Source organism: Hypanus sabinus, chromosome 4 (genome assembly GCF_030144855.1).
Source record: "Hypanus sabinus isolate sHypSab1 chromosome 4, sHypSab1.hap1, whole genome shotgun sequence".
Taxonomy (NCBI): Eukaryota; Metazoa; Chordata; class Chondrichthyes; order Myliobatiformes; family Dasyatidae; genus Hypanus; species Hypanus sabinus.
In genome coordinates, this window is record NC_082709.1 from 57,588,332 (window position 1) to 57,610,181 (window position 21,850).

General features: G+C 40.6%; 1 protein-coding gene across 6 annotated transcripts in view; it reads left to right on the forward strand.

Annotated features, from left to right (window-relative positions):
* LOC132392788 (ras-associated and pleckstrin homology domains-containing protein 1-like) overlaps positions 1-21,850 on the forward strand; it is a 194,990-nt gene that overhangs the window by 164,213 nt on the left and 8,927 nt on the right. For all 6 annotated transcript variants that reach the window (XM_059967141.1, XM_059967139.1, XM_059967143.1 and 3 more), the window contains 3 exons: positions 12,767-12,865; positions 13,180-13,300; positions 17,777-17,928. In XM_059967141.1, the coding sequence (XP_059823124.1) occupies positions 12,767-12,865; positions 13,180-13,300; positions 17,777-17,928 (372 nt within the window). The remainder of the gene's footprint in view (positions 1-12,766; positions 12,866-13,179; positions 13,301-17,776; positions 17,929-21,850) is intronic.

Consider the following 21,850-nt stretch of genomic DNA (forward strand, 5'->3'; position numbering starts at 1 on the left):
TTGTAAAATACTCACAATTTTATTTAACTCTTCTCATCTCACATAAGTAGCAGTATGTTTTCCTTTAACCTAGGTTGCAACTTATTTACAATAACATTATTAAGATGGGCGACCCACTTCTAGAGTTCATCTGGAAACATTTTAAAAACATTTACACATGAATTTTTAGATATTCATTAACAATGAGACTACAGAGGGAGTGCCTGAGGGATCTGTTCTGGGACCCCTATTCTTCAGGATTTTTATAAATGACCTGGATGAGGAAATGGAGGAAATGAATGGATTTGCTGATGACACAAAGGTTGAGGGTGTTGTGGATAGTGTGGAGGGCTGTCAGAGGTTACAGCAGGATATTGATAGGATGCAAAACTGGGCTGAGAGGCGGCAGATGGAGTTCAACCAAGGTAAGAATGAAGTGGTTTACTTTGGTAGGTCAAATATGATGGCAGAATATAGTATTAATAGTAACACTCTTGGTATCGTGGAGGATCAGAGGGATCTTGGGGTCCAAGTTCATAGGACACTCAAAGCTGCTGTGCATGTTAACTCTGATAAAGAAGGTGTACAGTGCATTAGCCTTCATCAATCATGGGATTGAATTTGGGAGCCAAGAGGTAATGTTGCAGCTATATAGGACCCTGGTCAGACCCCATTTGGAGTACTGTGCTCAGTTCTGGTCGCCTCACTACAGGAAGGATGTGGAAACTGTAGAAAGGGTGCAGAGGAGATTTACAAGGGTGTTGCCTAGATTAGGAAGCATGCCTTATGAGAATAGGTTGAGTGAACTCGGCCTTTTTCCTTGGAGTGAAGGAGGATGAGAGGTGACTTGATAGAGGTGTATAAGATGATAGGCATTGATAGTGTGGATAGTCAGACATTTTTTATCAGGGCTGAAGTGGCTAGCACATGAGGATGCAGTTTTAGGGTGCTTAGAAGTAGGTACAAAGGAGATGTCGGGGTAAGTTTTTTATGCAGAGAGTGGTGAGTGTGTGGAATGGGCTGCCGGCAATGGTGGTAGAGGTGAATACGATAGGGTCTTTTAAGAGGCTCCTGGATAGATACATGGAGCTTGGAAAAATAGAGTGCTATGGGTGACCCTAGGTAATTTCTAAGGTAAGGACATGTTTGGCACAGCTTTGTGGACCAAAGGGCCTGTATTGTGCTGTAGGTTTTCTATGTTTCTATTGTCTTTTGTCCAGCACTTTTTTTTGAATGCCAATCTGCAGTGCAAGGGAAACATTTTCTTAGAGTTTCTACTAGATCAATTCCAGGTACATTTAAATTAACATATTGCTCTTCTTCTCTACACCCCTCTGCCTCCTGTCTCCCGTAGTGCTTTTGGGAACTGTGGCAAGGCATCAGCTGGCGCCGGCTTCACTGAATACTCGAGAGGCACCAGTTGGCATGGTTTTTTTGTAACCATATCTGGGGAGGTCAGGCATACAGCAGATTCTCGTCGTTCAAGTTCATCCTCAGACTTTGGTGCCAATTGTTTTTATTTCAAACACTGAAGTAGGCGCTATTAGACTTGTATTGCTGTTGAGCACCTCCGTTCCATCTGCCAAAGGCGGTATTTCCTGGTGGCCATCAATTTTAATTCCGATCTCCATTCCTGTTCTGACATGTTGGTCCATAATCATTGTGGTCTCTTTTGACACGATGAGTCTATTCTCAAGGTTGGAGAAGCAACACCTCGTATTCTATCTAGGTAGCCTCCAATCTAATGGCATGAACATCAATTTCTCCTTCTGGTAATTTTTTCCCCCCTCCTCCTCTTTTCTTCTATTCCCTGTTCTGGCATCTTACCTCTTCTCCTCACCTGTCTATCCTCTCCTCCTGGTGCCCTTCCTTCCCTATTTTGCCTGGTCCACTCTCCTGTCCTATCAGATTCTTTCCCTCGCCCTTTATCTTTTCCGCCCACCTGGCTGTACCTACCATCTTCTTGCTGATCCTCTTTCCCCTTCCTTTCCAGTCCTCAAGAAGAGTATCGGCCTGAAACATCAACTGTATTCGTTTCTATAAATGCTATCTGACCTACTGAGTTCCTCCTGCATTTTGTGTGTTACTTTGGTTTTCCAGCATCTGTAGACTCTTGTGTTTGCTATTGTACTTCACCTATTCTTTGTCTTTTCCTTTAAATTTTATTCTCCTTCGCTGCTTTTTTATGATACATCTGTTTTTACACTTCATATCCACACTGAACAAACAGAAATTCTACAGTCTTCTCTCATTTTCCCTTACCTAGCAACATTTCTGCAGACACTCACTTAGTTCATTCCACCCATAAAATATACTTCCCAGCATACTTAATGCTTTCTGATCCATAATGTACAAACATACACAGTACCTGAGTCCTTTGGAGGTCCGGGACTGGGGACTTTCATGCTACTATTCATGCAGATGCAGGAATGCACACAGACTCTCACGTTTCAGAATTCTGTTTTTTACTCAAACATTCATTGAATTCGCGTGGGACCTGACCTGGACCACAGCAACTTTACCTTGTGCTTCCTGTGGGATCCGTCCCAGCCAAGGCAACTTTTCTATGTTGGCAACTAAAGTATTGGCAGACCTTGACTACTCCATACAAGAGGAAATTTGGGTTTCAACAGCAGACTTAGTCCCTTTATCAAATATGTGCAGCCTAGGATTTAAAACTGATCAGCTACTGGATGAAAATTCCTTTCTTCCATATAACAAAGTCAAGGTTTAGTCACCTTGGTGAAACCTCCAAGTGACTGTCATCGCTGATAAACTGGACTCTGAAACTCACTCATTCCTCAATCATACTTTATTTTACTTGTGCACAAGGAGAACAGTCACCACACTGCTCTGAAGCCAGGACAGAAAACATATTACTTTTTGACATAATTGGCTAATCAGTTACGGATATTGACCATTTGGTAAAACTGAGTATGAATTCCTTACTTGCAAGATCAATTGCAATTCACAAATGTGGTGTTAAAGGTAAATAGAAACTTCAAATATACCAACCAATGATATTTTGAAGTTAGTTAAAGCAATTGTGTGTGCCTTGGGTTGCCTTTCTCATATCCAGATTTCCCTTGTCTTGTTGCAGTTCCCATAGTCCCAGTTACATTATACTTCCATTATAACCCAGCTGTTTATTGCATGTTAGTTATTTACCCAAGTATACACAAATAAATTGGTTTGCTGTCATTTACTTGTACTATTTTGGATGAATTAGATTCCACTTAATCCCGAAACTTTATTATGTATCTCTTTCTCCTCTTCTCTACCTTGCACATATATCTAAACCTGCCCCAGCCTTTGACCATTTGCCATACCCCCATTTTGAGTTGCTAAGTAAATCTCAATATAGTTCTCTCACGTCATGGGACCAGATTATCACTTCATTAAGTTCAACACAACTCAGCCACCTCTTGGCATACCATTGAAGTTAGAGAATAGTCCTACACTTTGATCTCTGCCTCTTCAATGATTCAATTCAAAGTGCTTGTGTGATCTATTCAATGGACTCAAGAGAATTAAATATTCTGAATTGCACATTTTGGAAAAAATAATCTGTTGAGAAATTGTATTTGTGTGTAATTCTATTTCAAAGCAGAAGAAAACTGTCTGAGAAGTTCTGGCACAATCGGGAGTAAATGATCAGCAGTTGTGTTTTGAGGATAGTTTATATTAATTTTTGCCATATTTATTGTTCTGCGTCTCCAAAGCTATATCAGGGTTTCCTGCTGATCAGAGGCAAGCTAAGGAACAGCAACTGCCTTAATTCTTTCAGGATAATAAAAAGCTCTTTTTATTTTCTTTTAATCACTCTGGGAAAACTGTCTCTCAGCTGTTCCAGCACCACAGGCTCACAAGAAAACAGGAACAGTGGAAAGTGACTTGCACCCCCTCAAGTCTGCCCCACCATTCAATATGACCATGGCCTACTTCATGTTGGCCTTAACTCCTTTTCTGTGCCAGTTCCTGTAGCCCCCAATTTTACCCAATTTTTCATAAATATATTCACTTTCACCTTACATACCAATGATCTAGTCATATGCCTTGTCACCATGAGGATATATCTGGAAAACTTAAGCTGTGATTTTAAGGGTCTCGGCCCAAAATATCGACAGTGCTTCTTCCTATAGGTGCTGCCTGGCCTACTGCATTCCACCAGCATTTTGTGTGTGTTGCTGTGATTTGAAGTCTTTTTTTATAGTATTCCTAACAGTTACTGGCAATCTTCTTTCTTACCCAGTTTCCTTATTTGCACTATTTAAGAATGCCCCTTCCCCACAATCCCAGTTCTGATTTTAGCGTGCAATATAAATTTGAACTACATTGAAAGTTTATCAATGCTGTCTACAGATTTAATTTGTGCTTCACAAGGAAGGTTTTGCTATTTTGCCCCTTATCTGCTCTTTTGCCCATTTTATCCTTTTATTTTCTTTACCATTAGACCTCCTTTCCTTGACATGCCTCCCTCATTTCATCCCTCTCGATCCCACCAGTTCTCCTTGGCCTTTCTACTTTTCACCCAAGCTTGATAACCTCTAAGTCTATAGTTTCTCTCCTGAAGAACTCAAATGAGGCTGTCATCTGCCCCCCCCCCCCACAAATCAGCAGCGACACCTTTGCCTCAATACTTTGTATTTGCCAATTCCTCTCTGAGTCCCAAAATGTCCACAGCTAATCATGCCAGTTTCCTTCCTATCCAACTCCCCACAGCATGTGCTGATCTCTGTGGTAAATGCCAGTGGGCCAGTGATCAGTGTCTGCATTTCTCCTTGTATTATTCCCAGAAAGCCAATGCAATGCGGCATCTGAAGTGTCTGTACATATTAATTCAAATTGAATTGATTCTGAGCAGGTTGACCACCTGCCTTTATTTGGTAGGGGCAAGTTTAGTAGATGACTGCAGGGATAATATTTGTCCTGTAGTTCCCAAGCATTATCCTTTATTGGCTCAGAACAGGAGGCAGCAGCAGGTGGAGCATTATTGTAGAGTTAGTAATTACTTGCACAATGCCAAAACAACATCAAGCACAACATGCTAACGGAAAGTGAGCTCAGGTAGAGTTCTGATAGCATTGGGCTGGAGAGATTACTTCCAGTTGTCTTGCACTATTTGGAGGGAATGAGTGGGATTAAACTGGTTGGAATGTTAAGGAATACTAGGAGTGAGTGGAGAGTGAAATTAAATTGGATGAATTATTAAAGGACAAGTGGATAGAGAGATTAAGAATCAGGTTTAATATCACCGGCATATGTTGAGTGATTTGATTTTGTGGCAGCAGTACAATGCAATGCATATTGAGAGGGGAAAAAATGTGAATTTGTGTGTGTGTGTGTGTATAAGGCTCTTTAACAGAGGAAGGGATGGGCTACACCACCTTCTGGAAAGGTTTCCCCCCAGGTGGACCACATCTCCACAGAGTAGGATTGGCCATCAAGTACACCTTTCTACCAAGTCTCACAGAAACACCTGTTGGCATTAGTGAAAGACTAATCACCCTCCGTATCCCTGGCAAAGAAACGTTATGCCACGCTTCTCAGTGCCTATGCACCAACTTTGCCATCTGAGAATGAGGCCAAGCAATGCTTTTATCAGACACTGGATGAAGCTCTTTTCCGGATCCCTAAGAATGATAAGATCCTTTTGCTTGGGGACTTCAACGCCAGGATAGGACAGAACAACAGGATATGGAGTGGAGTGCTAGGTAGGCATGGTATTGGCAAGGTCAATTCAGATGGCATGAGGCTACTTACTCTTTGCTCTGAGAATAACCTTGCCATAACCAGCACCATTTTCCAGCAGAAGGCAAAATATAAGACCTCGTGGATACACCCTTGCTCTAAACAGAGACACATGATCGACTTCATCATTGTGAGACGTAGTGACATCTAGGATGTTCTCATCACCCGTGCAACGAGAGGTGCAGAGTGCTGGATTGACCATCGTATGATTGTGGCCAAGCTCCATATGAAAGTGCATCTCCCCCCCCCTTGCAGCTGCAAAATCCCAATAAAAAGCGGCTAAATTGCAACCGCCTGAGAAACACAGATGCAAGAAGTGAGTTTCGACGCATCCTAGCTGAGAGACTAAGGGAGCTGGAACCTTGTCTGGGCTCAGAAAATACCATGGAACAACAGTGGACCTATATCAGCTCTGCACTCTATGAGGCAGCAGTCCAATCCATCGGCCATAAGAGCAGGAACCACCAAGACTGGTTTGACAATGACTCGGACACCATCCACAACTTGCTTAAGGACATGCACAAAGCACACCGGGCAACTTTAGATAACCCTTCATCCACCAGCATCAGAAAGCTCGGAGGAAAGTGCAAAAGGCAATACGGGCCACACAAAATGAGTGGTGGATTGAAAAGGCTCATGAAATCCAGTCCTTTGCTGATAATAATGACCTGCATAGTTTTTACAATGCTGTCAAAACCATCTACAGCCCAATAAATCGATGCGTTACTCTCCTGAAAACAGCAGATGGTCGAATACTCCTGAAGAATCAGAATACCATTCTGCTGAGGTGGGCTGAGCATTTTAACACCCTGCTTAATCAGGACTCTGACGCAGACCCCACCATCCTGGATGAACTGCCTGAACTTCCTCCTATCCATGACCTCAGTCTACCACCAACCTTCCAGTAGGTTCTATCAGCTGTCCATTCCCTTAATAACAACAAGTTCCCTGGCACTGACAATATCCCTGCTGAGTTACTGAAGAATTGAGGGTACATGTGTATGCGCACCCTCTACCAGTACATCACCAAGGCCTGGACTGATGAGAACATTCCACAGCAATGGAGAAATGCAAACATCATTGTCATTTATAAGAACAAGGATGACAAGGCCATCAGCGGCAATAGTAGGGGCATATCACTCCTTTCTGTTGCTGGAGAGGTCCTGGCTAAGATGATGCTTCAGAAGCTCATTAGCAACATCACCGAGTCAATACTGCCTGATTCGCAGTGTGGATTTAGGAAGAACAGGAGCACAATCGACATGACCTTCACGGCCCGGCAGCTTCAGGAAAAGTGCCTGGAGCACCATCAGGACCTTTTTATGGCCTTTATCAACCTCTCCAAAGCATTCAACACTGTGCAAAGAGAGCTTTTATGGATGTCCTCCTCAGGTTTGGCTGTCCCAATAAATTTGTTAACATCCTCCGCCAGTTCCACGATAGGATGACTGCTGAGGTGACTGTAGAAGGACAAGAGTTCCGAGCCCCTCCTTGTACGCTCAGGGGTGTATGCTAGCACCAGTGCTCTTTAACATCTTCCTCTTGTGTGTTACCAAGCTTCTCCACAACGAGATTGAAGACAGCAGCAGTGTGGCAGTGGACGTCAGATTAGATGGCAACCTCTTTGACATCAGGAGGCTCCACGCAACCACTAAACTCCATAGAGAATGGGTCCTGGAGCTGCAATATGCAGATGATTGTGCTCTTGTGGCCCATACTCCAGAGGATCTTCAGACTGCCCTTGCTGTGGCGGTGAGAACATACAGCAGGATGGGGCTGACTGTCAGTACTACTAAGACAGAAGTGGTTTGCCAGTGGAGTACCAGTGTCCCACCCACTCTACCTGTCTTCACTGTTAGTGATGAAAAGCTGTCAGTAGTGCCATCCTTCAAACATCTGGGGAGCATTCTCTCTGAGGATAGTGGCATTGACAACGACATCCAGAACCACATTAAACAAGCATCAGCTGCCTTTGGGAGACTTCGGCTTAGAGTCTTTCAGAATGGGAGCCTTCGTCCCTCCACAAAGGTCGCAGTATACCAAGCGGTCTGTGTCACTACCCTCCTTTATGGCTGTGAAGCTTGGGTAACCTACAGCCATCACATCAAGACCTTGGAGCACTTCCACATAAGCTGCCTTCAGCACATCCTGGGAATTACCTGGCATGAGCGGGTGTCTCACACTGAAATAGCTGTAAAGACCAACTGCAGAAGTATTGAGGCCATGATCACCCAGCCTCAGCTGCAGTGGCTGGGGCATGTGATAAGGATGCCCCCATGTCAGCTACCCTGCAGAGTGTTATACGGCCAGCTACATTATGGTCAACATTCAGCTGGAGGATCAGGTGAAGAATGCTTTAAGGAAGTGCAAGATCAGACCTGAGTGTTACGTACCCCGTAACTGGGTCACTCACCAGCAAAGATAGAGAGGCCCATTGAAGTCTGATGGTACTACTTTTAACAGTATTTATTAGTAAAAATACACAAAAATAATATCAATGCAAACATACAGATAATATTCGTCATCAATACTAAATCTAAAAGCGCGGGTATAATAATAATCAATAAGAAATAGCTCTATCGTTGTCTAAGGGATAATGTATTGTCCGATGGAAATATAAAAGTCACTTTAGTTCATTCAAGCTGCAGCTTTCTGGTTTGAGAGAAAGAGGGGTTAAAACTTGCCTAGTCCTTTTATGATGTCAATCCTTCAAAAGTCGTTGGGAGTTGATTTCCACGTTGTTAGATAAAAATCGTTCTTCCGTGGTCAAGGCACACCAATTCTGGGGCAAATGGAAATGGACGCACGTGGCCTTCCCACCGGCTTTTGCTATTACGGGATCGCTAGCATTTCTTCTGGTGCATCTGAGGGGCTGTTCCCACAGACCCTCTTTTATCCTGACTCACAGGGTCTCAGATGTCAATCAGGTTGGGATGATGCAATCCCTCAACCAGCCCACTTTGCCTGAGGGCTTCCACGAAGCACAGTATTTTAATACACAATTCCGTCTCCAGGAGACAATGGCCGTTTCCTATAGCTTTATATCGCCGGGGGGGTCAAGATATTCCAAACGTCTCTCTCTCATTTCCTGGGTCTCCTGACCCAAATCAATAGCGATCCTGCGATTCTCAACAAAAGGAGGGGGCTGCAGGCGTAACATGCCCTTTCTTCAACGCGTTTTTACCATCGGTAAAAACGGAGTAATACAGAGTCTCAAGGATTTCGGAATCTTAACACAATACAAAAGCTTTTCTTTTTGACTTGAGGACCACAAAGGGTTCTAAAATTTGACAGGGGGGCCGGACCAGGAGCAGATGGACGGAGTGTTTTGGTAATACACCTCATAAGAGAAAACAAAATATCATGGGATATGTAGAAAACATGTGCTTTAATTTCAATTGAAAATGAACAAATGCATTACAACAAAATATCTGTTTTTGAAGTCCCATGGTATTTAGCTATTTATTGAGATGACTTTTAAAACACTGAAAATTCTGTTATCCTTCAAGATATTATCATCATCACTCTCCTCCTGCCTGCCTTTATTTCAAAAACGGTAGGAGATGCAGGTCTACTTGTCCTGCTGGTACCTTTTCAGGGATATTTTCCAATACCTCAGCTGCAAACACATTCTTCCCAATATAATACTGAGTTATTGCCCTTCGCACCTCCTGCTTTTTCATTGACAACCTCACCTCTGCAAGGTTTAACCCCTTCGCCAAATTTATCAAGTCTGATTTGGTGGCCGCCTCTAGCGCCTCCAGAGTTGGGTTTTCTATAAATTCACCCACGTCCATCTTTGCTGGTTTCCCGTCTGGCTACCTGCGTAACCAGATCCAAGTTTGGACTTACAAGCCTGATTCACTGCCCCCCCCCCCCCCCAATTTGGTGTCAAATCCTGAGACGAGAACCCCAATTGTTACGTACCCCTTCACTTACCAGCAAAGATAGAGAGGTCCGTTGAAGTCTGATGGTACTATTTTTAACAGTATTGATAAAAATACACAAAAATAATATCAATGCAAACATACAGATAATATACGTCGTCAATACTAAACCTAAAAGCGCAGGTATAATAATAATCAATAAGAAATAGCTCTATCGTTGTCTAGGGGATAATGTATTGTCCGATGGAAATATAAAAGTCACTTTAGTTCATTCAAGCTGTAGCTTTCTGGTTTGAGAGAAAGAGGGGTTCAAACTTGCCTAGTCCTTTTATGGTGTCAATCCTTCGAGAGTCGTTGGGAGTTGATTTCCCCGTTGTTAGCTAAAAACCGTTCTTCCGTGGTCAAGGCACACCGATTCCGGGGCAAATGGAAACGGAGGCACGTGGCCTTCCCACCGGCTTCTGCTATTACAGGATCGCTAGAGTTTCTTCTGGTGCATCTGAGGGGCTGTTCCCACAGACCCTCTTTTATCCTGACTCACAGGGTCTCAGATGTCAATCAGGTTGGGATGATGCAATCCCTCCACCAACCAGCCCACTTTGCCTGAGGGCTTCCACGAAGCACAGTATTTTAATACACAATTCCGTCTCCAGGAGACAATGGCCGTTTCCTATAGCTTTATATCGCCGGGGGGGTCAAGACATTCCAAACGTCTCTCTCTCATTTCCTGGGTCTCCTGACCCAAATCAATAGTGATCCTGCGATTCTCAAAAAAAGGAGGGGGCTGCAGGTGTAACAGGAGGACCTGGAGGATGTTGATGCTGACCGTATCACTTGGCAACAATTGTGTAGGGACGGGGTTCATATTCTGGAGATGGAAAGAAGAACCAGAAGGCAGCAGAATAGCGCCAGGAGAAATGCAGCCATGGTTACCATCACTACCACCACTACCACATATACATGTGCCACCTGCAATAGAGCTTGTGGGTCCAGGATAGGACTGTATAGTCATCAAAGCTCTGACCGTTAAAGAAGTGGATGTCGTCATCGGATTTCGATGGACAGCTGAAGAAGAGAAGGTGTGTGTGTGTGTGTGTGTGTGTGTGTGCGTGTATGTATATATATACATATAAATTATATTAAATAAATAGTGAAACCACTAGATTTTATTTTTAAAAAGTAGTATTCATGGATTCAATATCCATACAGAAATCAGATGGCAGAGGGGAAGAAGCTGTTTCTGAATGGTTGAGTGTGTGCCTTCAGGCTTCTGTACCTCCTTCTTGATGGTAGCAATGAAAACAAGTCATGACCTGGGTGCTGGGGATCCTTAATGATGGATGCCATCTTTTCGAGGCATCACTCTTTGGTGTCCTGGATACTATGGCGGCTAATGCTCATGATGGAGCTTACTAAGTTTACAATTCTCTGCAGCTTACTTCAATCCTGTGCAGTAGCCCCCCACCCCATACCAAATAGTGATACAGCCCGTTAGATTGCTCTCATGATAGATCTGTAGACATTTTTGGCTGTTTTTGGTATTCAGTGGATTGAATTTGAAGAACAGGAGACATATCCTATAGCTATACATTTGATTTAAAGGAAGTGAATGGAGTTGAAGTATTTCATTGTAATATGAAGTTTAGATAGACAAAAGGTGATATAAATGAAACTGGAGGAATATAGTGGGTCAGGCAGCAAATGTGAAGAGAAAAGATGGTCAGCATTTTCAGTCCAAATGAAGAGCCTTGATCCAAAATATCAGCTGTCCATTTTCCTCCACAGATGCAGTTTGACCCACGGAGTTCTTCCAACCTCTTGTTTTTTTTTGCGTTAGATTCCATCACCTGTGCTTCCTTATGTCTCTAAAGAGGGGCACAGGTTCTCTGTTTAAGGACAGGTTAAGGAAGGTATTTTGTAGAATAGGATGGAGATGTGGATTTTTATAATAACCCATTAAAATAATGGAGGGCATCAGAGATGTTACTGAAGTATATGGGAAGAGACTGAACATGGAAAGAAAGACTAGAGTCAAAGGAGGAAGAAGTAAGTTCTTGGCAAAAGAACAATGGAACTACCTTCTTTAGTCTCTGTAGAAGAGGTGCATCGAAGTGGGCTTTAATGCTTTTAGAGTACTATGAAGGTAGAGAGTATGAAGACTGTGGTACTGTCTACTTTGTATCTCTGTCCTCATTTCCTCTCAAGGTAATGAGGTCAGAAATACCAGGTAGACATTAGCTTGGTATTCAGTGGTGGGATCATGGCCCAGAGAAAGTTTTGAGAGAAGAGTTTTGGCCTCTGCAAAGTAGATTTTATTTCATAAAGCACAATGCCAGCATCTTTATCAACAGGCTTGATGATAATGTTGGGAGTAGTTCTTGCTGAATAGAATTCTGTAAATTCAGTACAGAGTAGATTAGAGTCAGTAAGGACATTGAAAAAATTAAGTGGCAGTATACATCAGCGGTTAAAGATAAGTCCATATCTACATTTGAAACTGTATTCCTGAACCATTTTCTAGCTCTCTCTACAGGATTTGTCAAAGTTACTTTGCCTATCAAAAGTTTGCAAAAGTAGGAAGGGTGTAATTACACCATTTTTTGCAAAGATTACCTTGAGAAAGTGACCAAGATAATCAACCACTCTTCCCAACCCAATCATTCTTGCTTGTCCCTCCAAGCCTTTCCATCAGGCAGAAGATACAGGGACTTCAAAGCACATACCACCAGACTTGAAAGATGAATACTTGATCTCACAATTTCTACCTCAAAGTGGTCCTTGCACTTTAATTGTTTACCTACACTGCATTTTCTTGTAGCTGCACCACTATACCCAGCATTCTTTTTTTTTTCTTTTTACTACTTTAATGTATTTACAGTACTGTGCAAATGTCTTAGGCATCTTAGCAATATAAATGTGCCTGAGACTTTTGCACAGTACTGTACATAGGGCATGATTTGACTGGATTGCATGCAGACAGAAACTTTTCACCAAATTTATCTGTGCTATATGTGACAATAATAAACCAGTATTTTAATATAAATGTATAATGCTTGTTATGCAGTACTAACGTTTCTAGCCTAATTGGGGAATTTTTTTAGGCATTTTTGTTTATTGTTTCTACTATGTGATGTCCTTTTTCCCTGTAGCATCCTCAGATACAGAAGAAGTCTCAATACATTAAGTACCTCTGCTGTGATGACCTCAGAACTCTTCACCAATGGGTGAATGGCATTCGCATCGCCAAGGTAACTAGCTGATGGGATGAGTGGTATGCTTTTTTTTAAATCTTTCAATGGAGCGGAGAACTGAAGTTATTTGATAGAACATTCCTCACCTGACCTAAAATTATGAGTCTGACAATTACCACCAACATGAAAGAATATTTCTTTGGCCTGTAGTGACCTTATTGAATCTCCCCAATTGTCCTGGTGAGATTTGCTTATATCTGATTGATCTGCAAGCTTTTGGATTATAAGTCCAGTATTTTGCTCACTGTGTATGTACCTCTTTGGAAATGAACAATGAGATAGTAATAATCTTTTATATCTCTGTTCATTAGTATGGGAAGCAGTTATATGACAACTATCAAGATGCTGTGAAACGGGCTGAAGCTGCATATGAATGGTCATCCCTGTCCAGTGCAAGTATGAAATCCGGATCCAGTTCTTCCAGTCTGCCAGGTAAATTGGTCTTTCTGCTTATCTTTAATTTTTGTACCATCTACTCCTTTACTGCAACCTCCATAAAAGTATTGATTTTCATAGGGTGTGGGTGTCAAGAGCTAGGTGCTGCACAATTTCCTCAGTTTATTTTGCTGCTGTTATTTCATCAGAAATTCCACCACTTATGCAACAAAAGTTGTTTGTTGCTATTTTTAATTATTAACCAGATTGAAATAAATCAAAATTGATAGATACAGAAATGGTGTTGCATGGAGACACACTATGCATGTTAATCTACTGTGACTATACCACATAGAAAATAAATTCTGCAAAGAAAGATTTTGAAAAGATGTATCATGCATATTTATTTATAGGTTCTGAACAGTTCATTTGCTCTTTAGGTGATTGCAGGGTATTGTCAGTGGATGGATGGTGGAAGGAAAATGGGTTCAGCATTGCATAAATTAAAGAAAGACTGCACACAAAAATTAGGCTTCCAGATACTTTCGGTTAAAATGTTTTTCTTTGATTGAGTTGACTCTGGCAGTTCATTTGGGGCCTGGAATATTGTTCATGTATGCATTCAGAAATTAATTGAGCATGAACTGATAATAATAGACTGGGAGCATTGGTTTTGTAATCGGGCAAATACTATACTGAAAACCAAGTTGGCTGAGTAATGAAAGGTGTCAGTTCTCTGGAATTGGCAACAAGTGGGTCATTTTTTGTTTATATTTCCATAGATGATGCAAAGGCATTCCTGTAAGGTGGCAACAAATCATTGTGCCAGGTATCCACTGTAGAGACACAGCAGATTCCAATGGGCAGGATCACGGAATGAGAACTAGACAATGCAGGACTTGTATGCAGTGTATATTAGCACAAGGTGTTACAATGACTTTACAAAAGAGTCTGTTGATAAGTGTAAAAAGAAAATCAGTGTATGATTATCCATTTAAAATATCTGCTCAGTGCTATTAAGCAGGTAAATAAGTCCGAAGGTGCAATATTTGCATTTAATAACAAACAAAAAAGATTGAAGTTGGAAGATTTGATAGTATGGACAACTGAAGAGTACACGGATAGATTTTGGCTGAGTTAGTTACAAGGTGCTGGAAGTCTGAAATACATATTGAAAATGCTAGTGAGGAATCGCTTGCAAAGAAATAATCAGAGTTAACGTTTCAATATGAAGACCTTTCATCAGAACTGGAAATATGAGAAAACAAGTTAAAATGTGGGGCTGCTTGGATGGAACAGAGACAGTGCAAAGCCAAGATGGGGTGTGTTGTTGAAGCTGTCTGACTGGTAGATTAATGAAGGCAGTTAGAGATTATTTAAAAAGTAGCAAATGCCTGCAAGTGAAACTGTACCGGTGGAAAAAAGAAAGCTAAGTCAGTGTTGCAAGTGGATGACTTTCAGCAGGTCCTGATACACAGAAAAAACAGGCTGCCTGAAGTTGTTGAATTCAATATCAAGTCTGGAAGGATATGGCATTTCACATGTTCCTTGTGCTTACGTTGAACTTCATGATAGCAGCGCAAGAAGCAGTAGATAGGTCATTTTGGATGAAGAAGTGACAAGCATCTAGAACTTTTTGAGGTCATCCAGAAGCTGAACATGAAGGCTCTGCAAATTTGTGACCTAACTGGCTTTCAATTTCTGCTATGTCAAGGAGACCACACTGAGTACCACATGTTGAAAGAAAAATGTGCAAATTGCCACTTCATCTGGAAGACTGGTTGGATCCCAAATAATGGGAAAGTTCAAATTTAAAATCAAAGTATGTATATCATATACAACCTCAAGATTCATCTTCTTGCAGGCAGCCACAACACATTGAATACACACACACACACACGCGCGTGCATGTGCTCACTCACTCAGTATCCAATTTGCAAAAAAAAGGACAAATCACATAAATAGTAAAAGAAAATACACAAAAACACATGAAACATGAAGTTAAGGAAAGTTGGTAGGAAAAAAGGATAGGTAATCCATCTTCTGTGTTTACATAGATTACACCCTATCCTCGTTAAATGCGGGGGATATGTTCCTCGCCGTCAGCGCATAATGTGAACTCGCATAATGTAAACAATTATTTAAATGGAGAAAATAGGGATGCATTCCAGACAGCTTCCTAAATATGTTTTATCTGTAATTTATTCACAATTGCATACCAATACAACAAAAGCAGTACCACAAGGCAACATTCGTATTATATTTCATCAATTTAAGGTAATATTCAATGTAATAAATCATAGAAAGTTAACATACTAGGGTGTACAGTACTCACCAATAGTGGCAGATGTGTTCGCTCCGGGAGATGAGTGGTTGTTGTGGTGTGGGACAGCTTTACATGGATAAGGTGGACATCAAGCACAGCAACTAGTGAAGGAAGGCTCGCAGAACGGCAGCAGGAGAGGACACCAGTTTGAAGAAAGTGGTGAGGGTTGTTTGCTTGGCAGCATTTTGTTTTTCAGCATAAATTTGCTTGTAGGGAAGACGGGTTGACGGAAGTGAACGACTGAAATGCTGACTGTTCTAAACTTGGGTCCGTGTCCATCACCATTTGTGCCAAGTGTTCCGACTTCCACCATTCCCTCACCATTGGTAAACTCCTGGAATTTTCAAAATCATCTGTTGCTTGAAGCACCTGAGAGATAATTCACCGTAAAAAAAAACAACGCCTTGAATGTGGATCACACCTTGGTTGAGTGGTTGAATCAGCGATGTTGTGTTAGGTGGCAGGAAATGCACTGTTATATTGTGATGAATGCTGTCCAAATGTCTAGGATGGGCTGGCGCATTGTCAAGCAACAAAAGAACTTTAAAGACAAGATTCTGTACCCGGCAGTAGCATCCCAGAGCTGTGTTACCTTTACATGATGCCATGCTGTTTATAATTTCCAACTTTTTTTTCCAAGTGTTAAAGCGGTTCTCTGCCGCTCAGCTAATGGCCCAGGACGTGACATCAGACACTTAGGAGGCATAGTTAAATATTTCAAGCACAAAAACACTGCACCGTAGGTAAAACAAACAAAAGTTTAAGAGCGCAAGATCGCACATCTGCACCTTGCCAAAACCAATGAAAGACTGGCGGGAGTGAGATTGTGAGGTCCATGCACCTGACTTGTATTAGCTTGAAAGCGGTGCTTCTCATCGCAACAGTGAGACTGTGAGGCGTGCGCATGTGACTTTTATTGGCGGGAAAGCAGAACTCCTCGCATATCTGTGAGTTTAGGACACATATAAGGAGACGTTGGTAGAAATAGGTTCCTCACATAACTCTGAATCTGCATAGTCTGAAGACACATATAATGAGGATAGGGTGTGCATAGCTTCTAGATATTTGTTCACTTTTGTAACCTACCACAATGCTGGCATTGTGCTGAGTGAGATTCAATTGCTGCATGGAGCTTCTCCATTTTGAATATGGATGCCTTTAACCAAGTCCAGATTGCCAGATAAATGCATACTCAGGAATGTTTGGGTGGTCAATATTTTTGTGTTGTTATCAAAGCAAGGTAGATCTGGTGAATATGTATGAAGATAAAAGCAGAAAATGTTGGAAGTGTTACAAATTTGGACAGGTTCTGTGGAATAGAAAATATCTCGGGTGTGCTAACTCACCACTTCTTAAAGATGATCTCTCTGAAATATTAATTCTTTTCTTTTCCAATGGATGCTGTCTGACGAACTAAATCTTACCAACATTTACTGTTTTGTTTTCAGAATTGTGACAACCACAGAATTTTGCTCTAATGAACATAATGATGATGATACAAACAAAAGGGATGAGCAGTGTCTGCCAGTGAATAATTTAAATAAGAACCAGGCTCAAAGAATTTAAAATAAGAAGAAAAGTGAAATGGAAATGACAGGCAAAGAGAGAACAAGAGAATGGTAGTTAACAAAACAGAACATAGGTCTTCAGTTGGCAAGTAAATAGTGAGCAGATTCTGAGAGGACCTTAGTAATTTTGAAAAAAACAGTTGAGAAGGTACATGGATTGGAAAGGTTTTAAAGGTTATGGGTCAAATTCTGGCAACTACGACTAGCTTAATTGGATTACTTGGTTGGCATGGAATGATTGAGCCAAAGGACCTGTCTCTGTTGTATAACTCTGATTCTTTGATATTTTAGAGGAAAACTACTGGAGTTAGAATGTGAACAAGGAACGAAAGGGCTGCAAGAATTACTCACTTTTCCCCAATGTTTTTATGAAACGGGGGGAATGCAAAAGATGAGAGAAAATGTTGAGGTAAAGCTACACATAAGCTTTCTAGCAGCAGTGTTTGCTTTACAAAGTTTGAGGCAGTGGGAATTTGATAAACTCTTTGTAATATTTGGGTAGACAGTTACTCTTATTTGAAGTGGATTTTAAATGAAGTATCAGCAGCAGTAGGTGTGATGATATATTTAATATCTCATGCTATTTGCACATCAGGAAGTCAGTGATGTAATTTGAATATATCTTCCTTATTTTCGCAGAATCCCATTCAAACCATTCAAATCAGTCAGACAGTGGTGTTTCTGATTTGCAGTCTACGGGTCATGTTCGCTCCCAAAGTATTGTCAGCTCCATCTTCTCAGAGGCTTGGAAAAGGGGCACTCAATTGGAGGAGCAGCAACAACACTCCAAGGTAAGAAAAAAGTAATCTGTCCTCCTAACCTCAGAAGAAGTACATAAATCTGTCTTCAACTTTAAAGTTGAGTATTTTTGGTTACCGAAGCACAAGAAATTGGGGGAAAATCTACAAGCTGATCCTTTCTGGCATATAGTGAATTCATGGGAATAATTGAAGAAAACAAAGTTTACAGCCCAGGCCATGAGAATTTAGCATTTCTGTCAAGGTAAAGATCTTTCCTTGGCCTCCTGCAATGAAATTCAGTATAACATTAAGGAATAATTTTTTGACTAGACGTGCTATCATCTTACAAATGCAGTATTCAGTTCTACGGCATAATTTCTAGACTTCTCCATATCCCTTCAGCATCCCACTTTTTGAGATTAATCATTCCTGCATTCCACCTTATTTTTCCACCTACATTTTCCCTTCCCAGCTCTTCCATCTGTACAACTTAAATTTTCTTTAAATTCAAAATATTTTCACTGAGTGAACATTTCAGGGCAATGACAACTTTATATGTCCCTCTGTATATGTTGCTTGGCCTGCTTAGCAGCATTTTCACTATATTTAGCTTTTATTTCATATTTCCTACCTTCACAGTATTTTGCATTTAAATTTTTATAGGATGGTCTGCCATCATTTTATCTCATTTCTTCCTTGGCAAATATGGAAGAAAGGAAGAAGGCTATTTACAATCCCACAGCTAACATAACAAAGGAAAAACACAATGTTTTAAAAACTGAAAGAAAAAGATGAGAACGGAAGGATAATGCATTATTCACATAGAACTAGTTCTGCCACCTGTATTCCATAATCTATCTCTATGAGCATTGTCTGATTTGAATCCATCAGAAGATGTAAAAACATAGCTCATCATTGCAGCCTAAAAATGGTTCATCGTTTGTGTTACCTTTGGGAAATACCTTATGAAGAAAAGGGCGTAAAGGGAATATAGATTGAATAGGTTCATTGGCAAGCTATTCAACTCAGCAGTGGTCAAGCAACTGGATTCAAAGCCACTTAAAAGCAGAATAATTACAGTTTCATACATTATATAAGAATCATTTTGGCTATCTAAGAAACCTAGCAATTGGACAATCCCCTTCTATATTGCCATGGCCCTATATATGTTGAATTATAAATTATATAATATTGAAAACCATTCTTTCTTTCCATTTTATAACTCAGGCCTTTTCCTTCCAAATATTATTTATCCGTGTTCTTTGAGCATCTAATTGGTTCTACCAATTAGAACACTTTCTCTTATCTACTTTCTATAAAATCCTTTTTGTGTTTTGTCTAAGGTTTGCCACCCTGAGAATAATTATCCTGCTAGTTGTAACTAATTCCTTGATTTTTGGTATTTTTCATTTGAGTTTTCTGTGTAAGGCCTTAACATTCTTACAATTCTTCAGCTGTGGCCTAACTAAGATGAACAAAATATTTTTGTAACTTTCCACCTTCTGTACTCTTTGCTTCCAAAAAGCCAAGGATCCCACACCTTTTGGAAATCCTTATTGCCTCATTATGTCACCTACGAAGATTTGTATTTGCAAGCCATCAGGTCTTTTCTGTATAGCACTTCCTCCCAATTAAACCTACATCAGTAACTTTGTGTTGTTTTTTCCTCATTGTTTCTTTGTAAATGTATTGTTTCACACTTCACTGCATAAAATTTCATTTATCAAGTGTACCATTTCACAATATCTCAGTAATTCAGACAGCATATTCTTCCGTTTTAAAAGAATATGATCAGGGTTTGATTAAGCTCACGATTATTTGATTTTATTTATTATTTTTTATTCAGAGATGCCGGACGATAATGGGCTCTTCTAGCCAACAAGCCTACATCACTCAGTTACACCTACATGACCAATTAACATACTGGCTATGCCTTTGGAATGTGGGAGGAAGCCTATGTGTCACAGGGAGAATGTGCAAACTCCTTACAGACAGTGGCGAATTGAACCCGGGTTGCTGGCGCTGTAATAGCGTTACACTAATCACTACACTACCCTTTGTCAGGACTGCAATAAAAAGAGATCCAGAACAGGCAGAAGACTAGAGCGGGGTGTCCATGAAGAGGAGGAGGGCTGAAGATGGGAGAGAGGGTCATTAGTGGGGGTGGGAGAGTACTTGCCAAAGAAGTAGGCTCGAAGACGGACTACGGGTCTCGGCCTGAAACATCGACTGTATTTCTTCCTATAGATGCTGCCTGGCCTGCTGCATTCCACCAGCATTTTGTGTGTGTTGCTACAGTGCTCTCTAATTATTTTTCATTAGGAATGTACTAATTTTCCTAGCTAATATGGAAGGGCCTGAGATTGCATTCATGCATTAAGTTTTGCCGTCAGCAACTAATGTAATTACATTGTAATGTGTTGGGGTGATGTCCTCTAATAAGATTTTACCTTGTGTTCCAACAACAGATAAAACACCATTTAGCATTTGATCATATCCAGCTGTAATTATTCTTTTTAACACTAAGTCAGTTTTAACAAGTAACCTATAAACACAAATATCGAAAAATATAAAGCAAAGGAAATCAGGAAGTTATAGTTTCCTGAATGAGATGAACTAACCTTGCAAAAAAACTGTAATTATCCTGCTGGTGCAATTTAACTTCTTGATGCTTGAACCAGTACCATCGTTGATGGCCAACTATGAATGTAATTGAACTTTCTAAATCCTTTTTTAAAAATGGACTAAGTTGATATTGCTTAGCAGAGAATTAGTGTCTAGATCAGTGACACAGGTAAGTTGTTCAGGGTGGCTTAGTAATGTTATTTGTGGCATAATCTTGAAAGTGAGTATCACACACAGTTTATTTGTCATTTGTGTTGGAGGTAAATTGAACAATCTGTTCTGGATGCTGTTGAGCTTCTGTATACTACCTGATAATGGAACAAGCAATTGGCTTGATTTCCTTCCCATCACTGTAAGTTTAAATGTTTATTGCCTCCAACATTATTGTGCCAATGTTTGGCAGGTACAAAATAAAATTACCACCAAAAAGAACAAGTATGGCAGGTGCAAGATTGTCAACAGGTTGCCATCCGAGTTGCACAGCATCCTGACCTGGAAATGTAACACAATTTTCTTTATATCACTGGATCTAAATCCTGGAATTGTGTTATCCAGTAGGAGAAGAGGTTAAACAAAGACTTCTCACCTTGGTTCATATCCAGTAGGATCTGCTGACAGGAGATACATTTGGGAAGTCTTTGATCCTGATGTGTTCCCTCAGCACTTACAGAGATCAATTTAGAGTATCATAATGATTATGCTTCTAAACTGGTAATCCAAAGACGTGAACTAGCGAGTTTTTATTTTATCATGGTAGCTGGAAATTTCTAATTCATTTAATAAACCAAATCAGTAATGCTTATCACTAATCTCCTTTTTTTATATTAAAAGTCACCTTGTTTGGTTCTTTATAGAAACTAATTTGTCCCTGTTTGGTCTCAAATACTCAAATATACTTGTCTACCCTCTGAAAAGACCTTGTACCTGCTTAGTTGTATCAAAACTACTATTTAGTGTGACAGTGTTGTCACCTCACAGATTACCCCAGATAACGGAGGTCTGTTTAGAAGGAGCAGCAAACTGTTGACTCACTGACAAGGTTCATTATCCATGAATAAATGATTGGAAAAATAGACTGTATAGGAATAAAGGAAGAGGACCCTAGCTTTTTACAAAAGTATTTAAGCCATTTGGATCACCCTTTGCCTAAACCAGTCTAAGGTCGGCATATTCACAGAATGAATTGCATCAGTTATATTTGCTCTTCATTGCAAGCTACAAGCTGACTCTCAAAAGTAGAATGATACCCAGTACATTTACTGGGGCTGTAAAGGATAAGAACATAAAAAATAGGAGTGGGAGTAGGCCATCTGGCCTGTCGAGCCTGTTGAAAAGATGAGACTTTTTT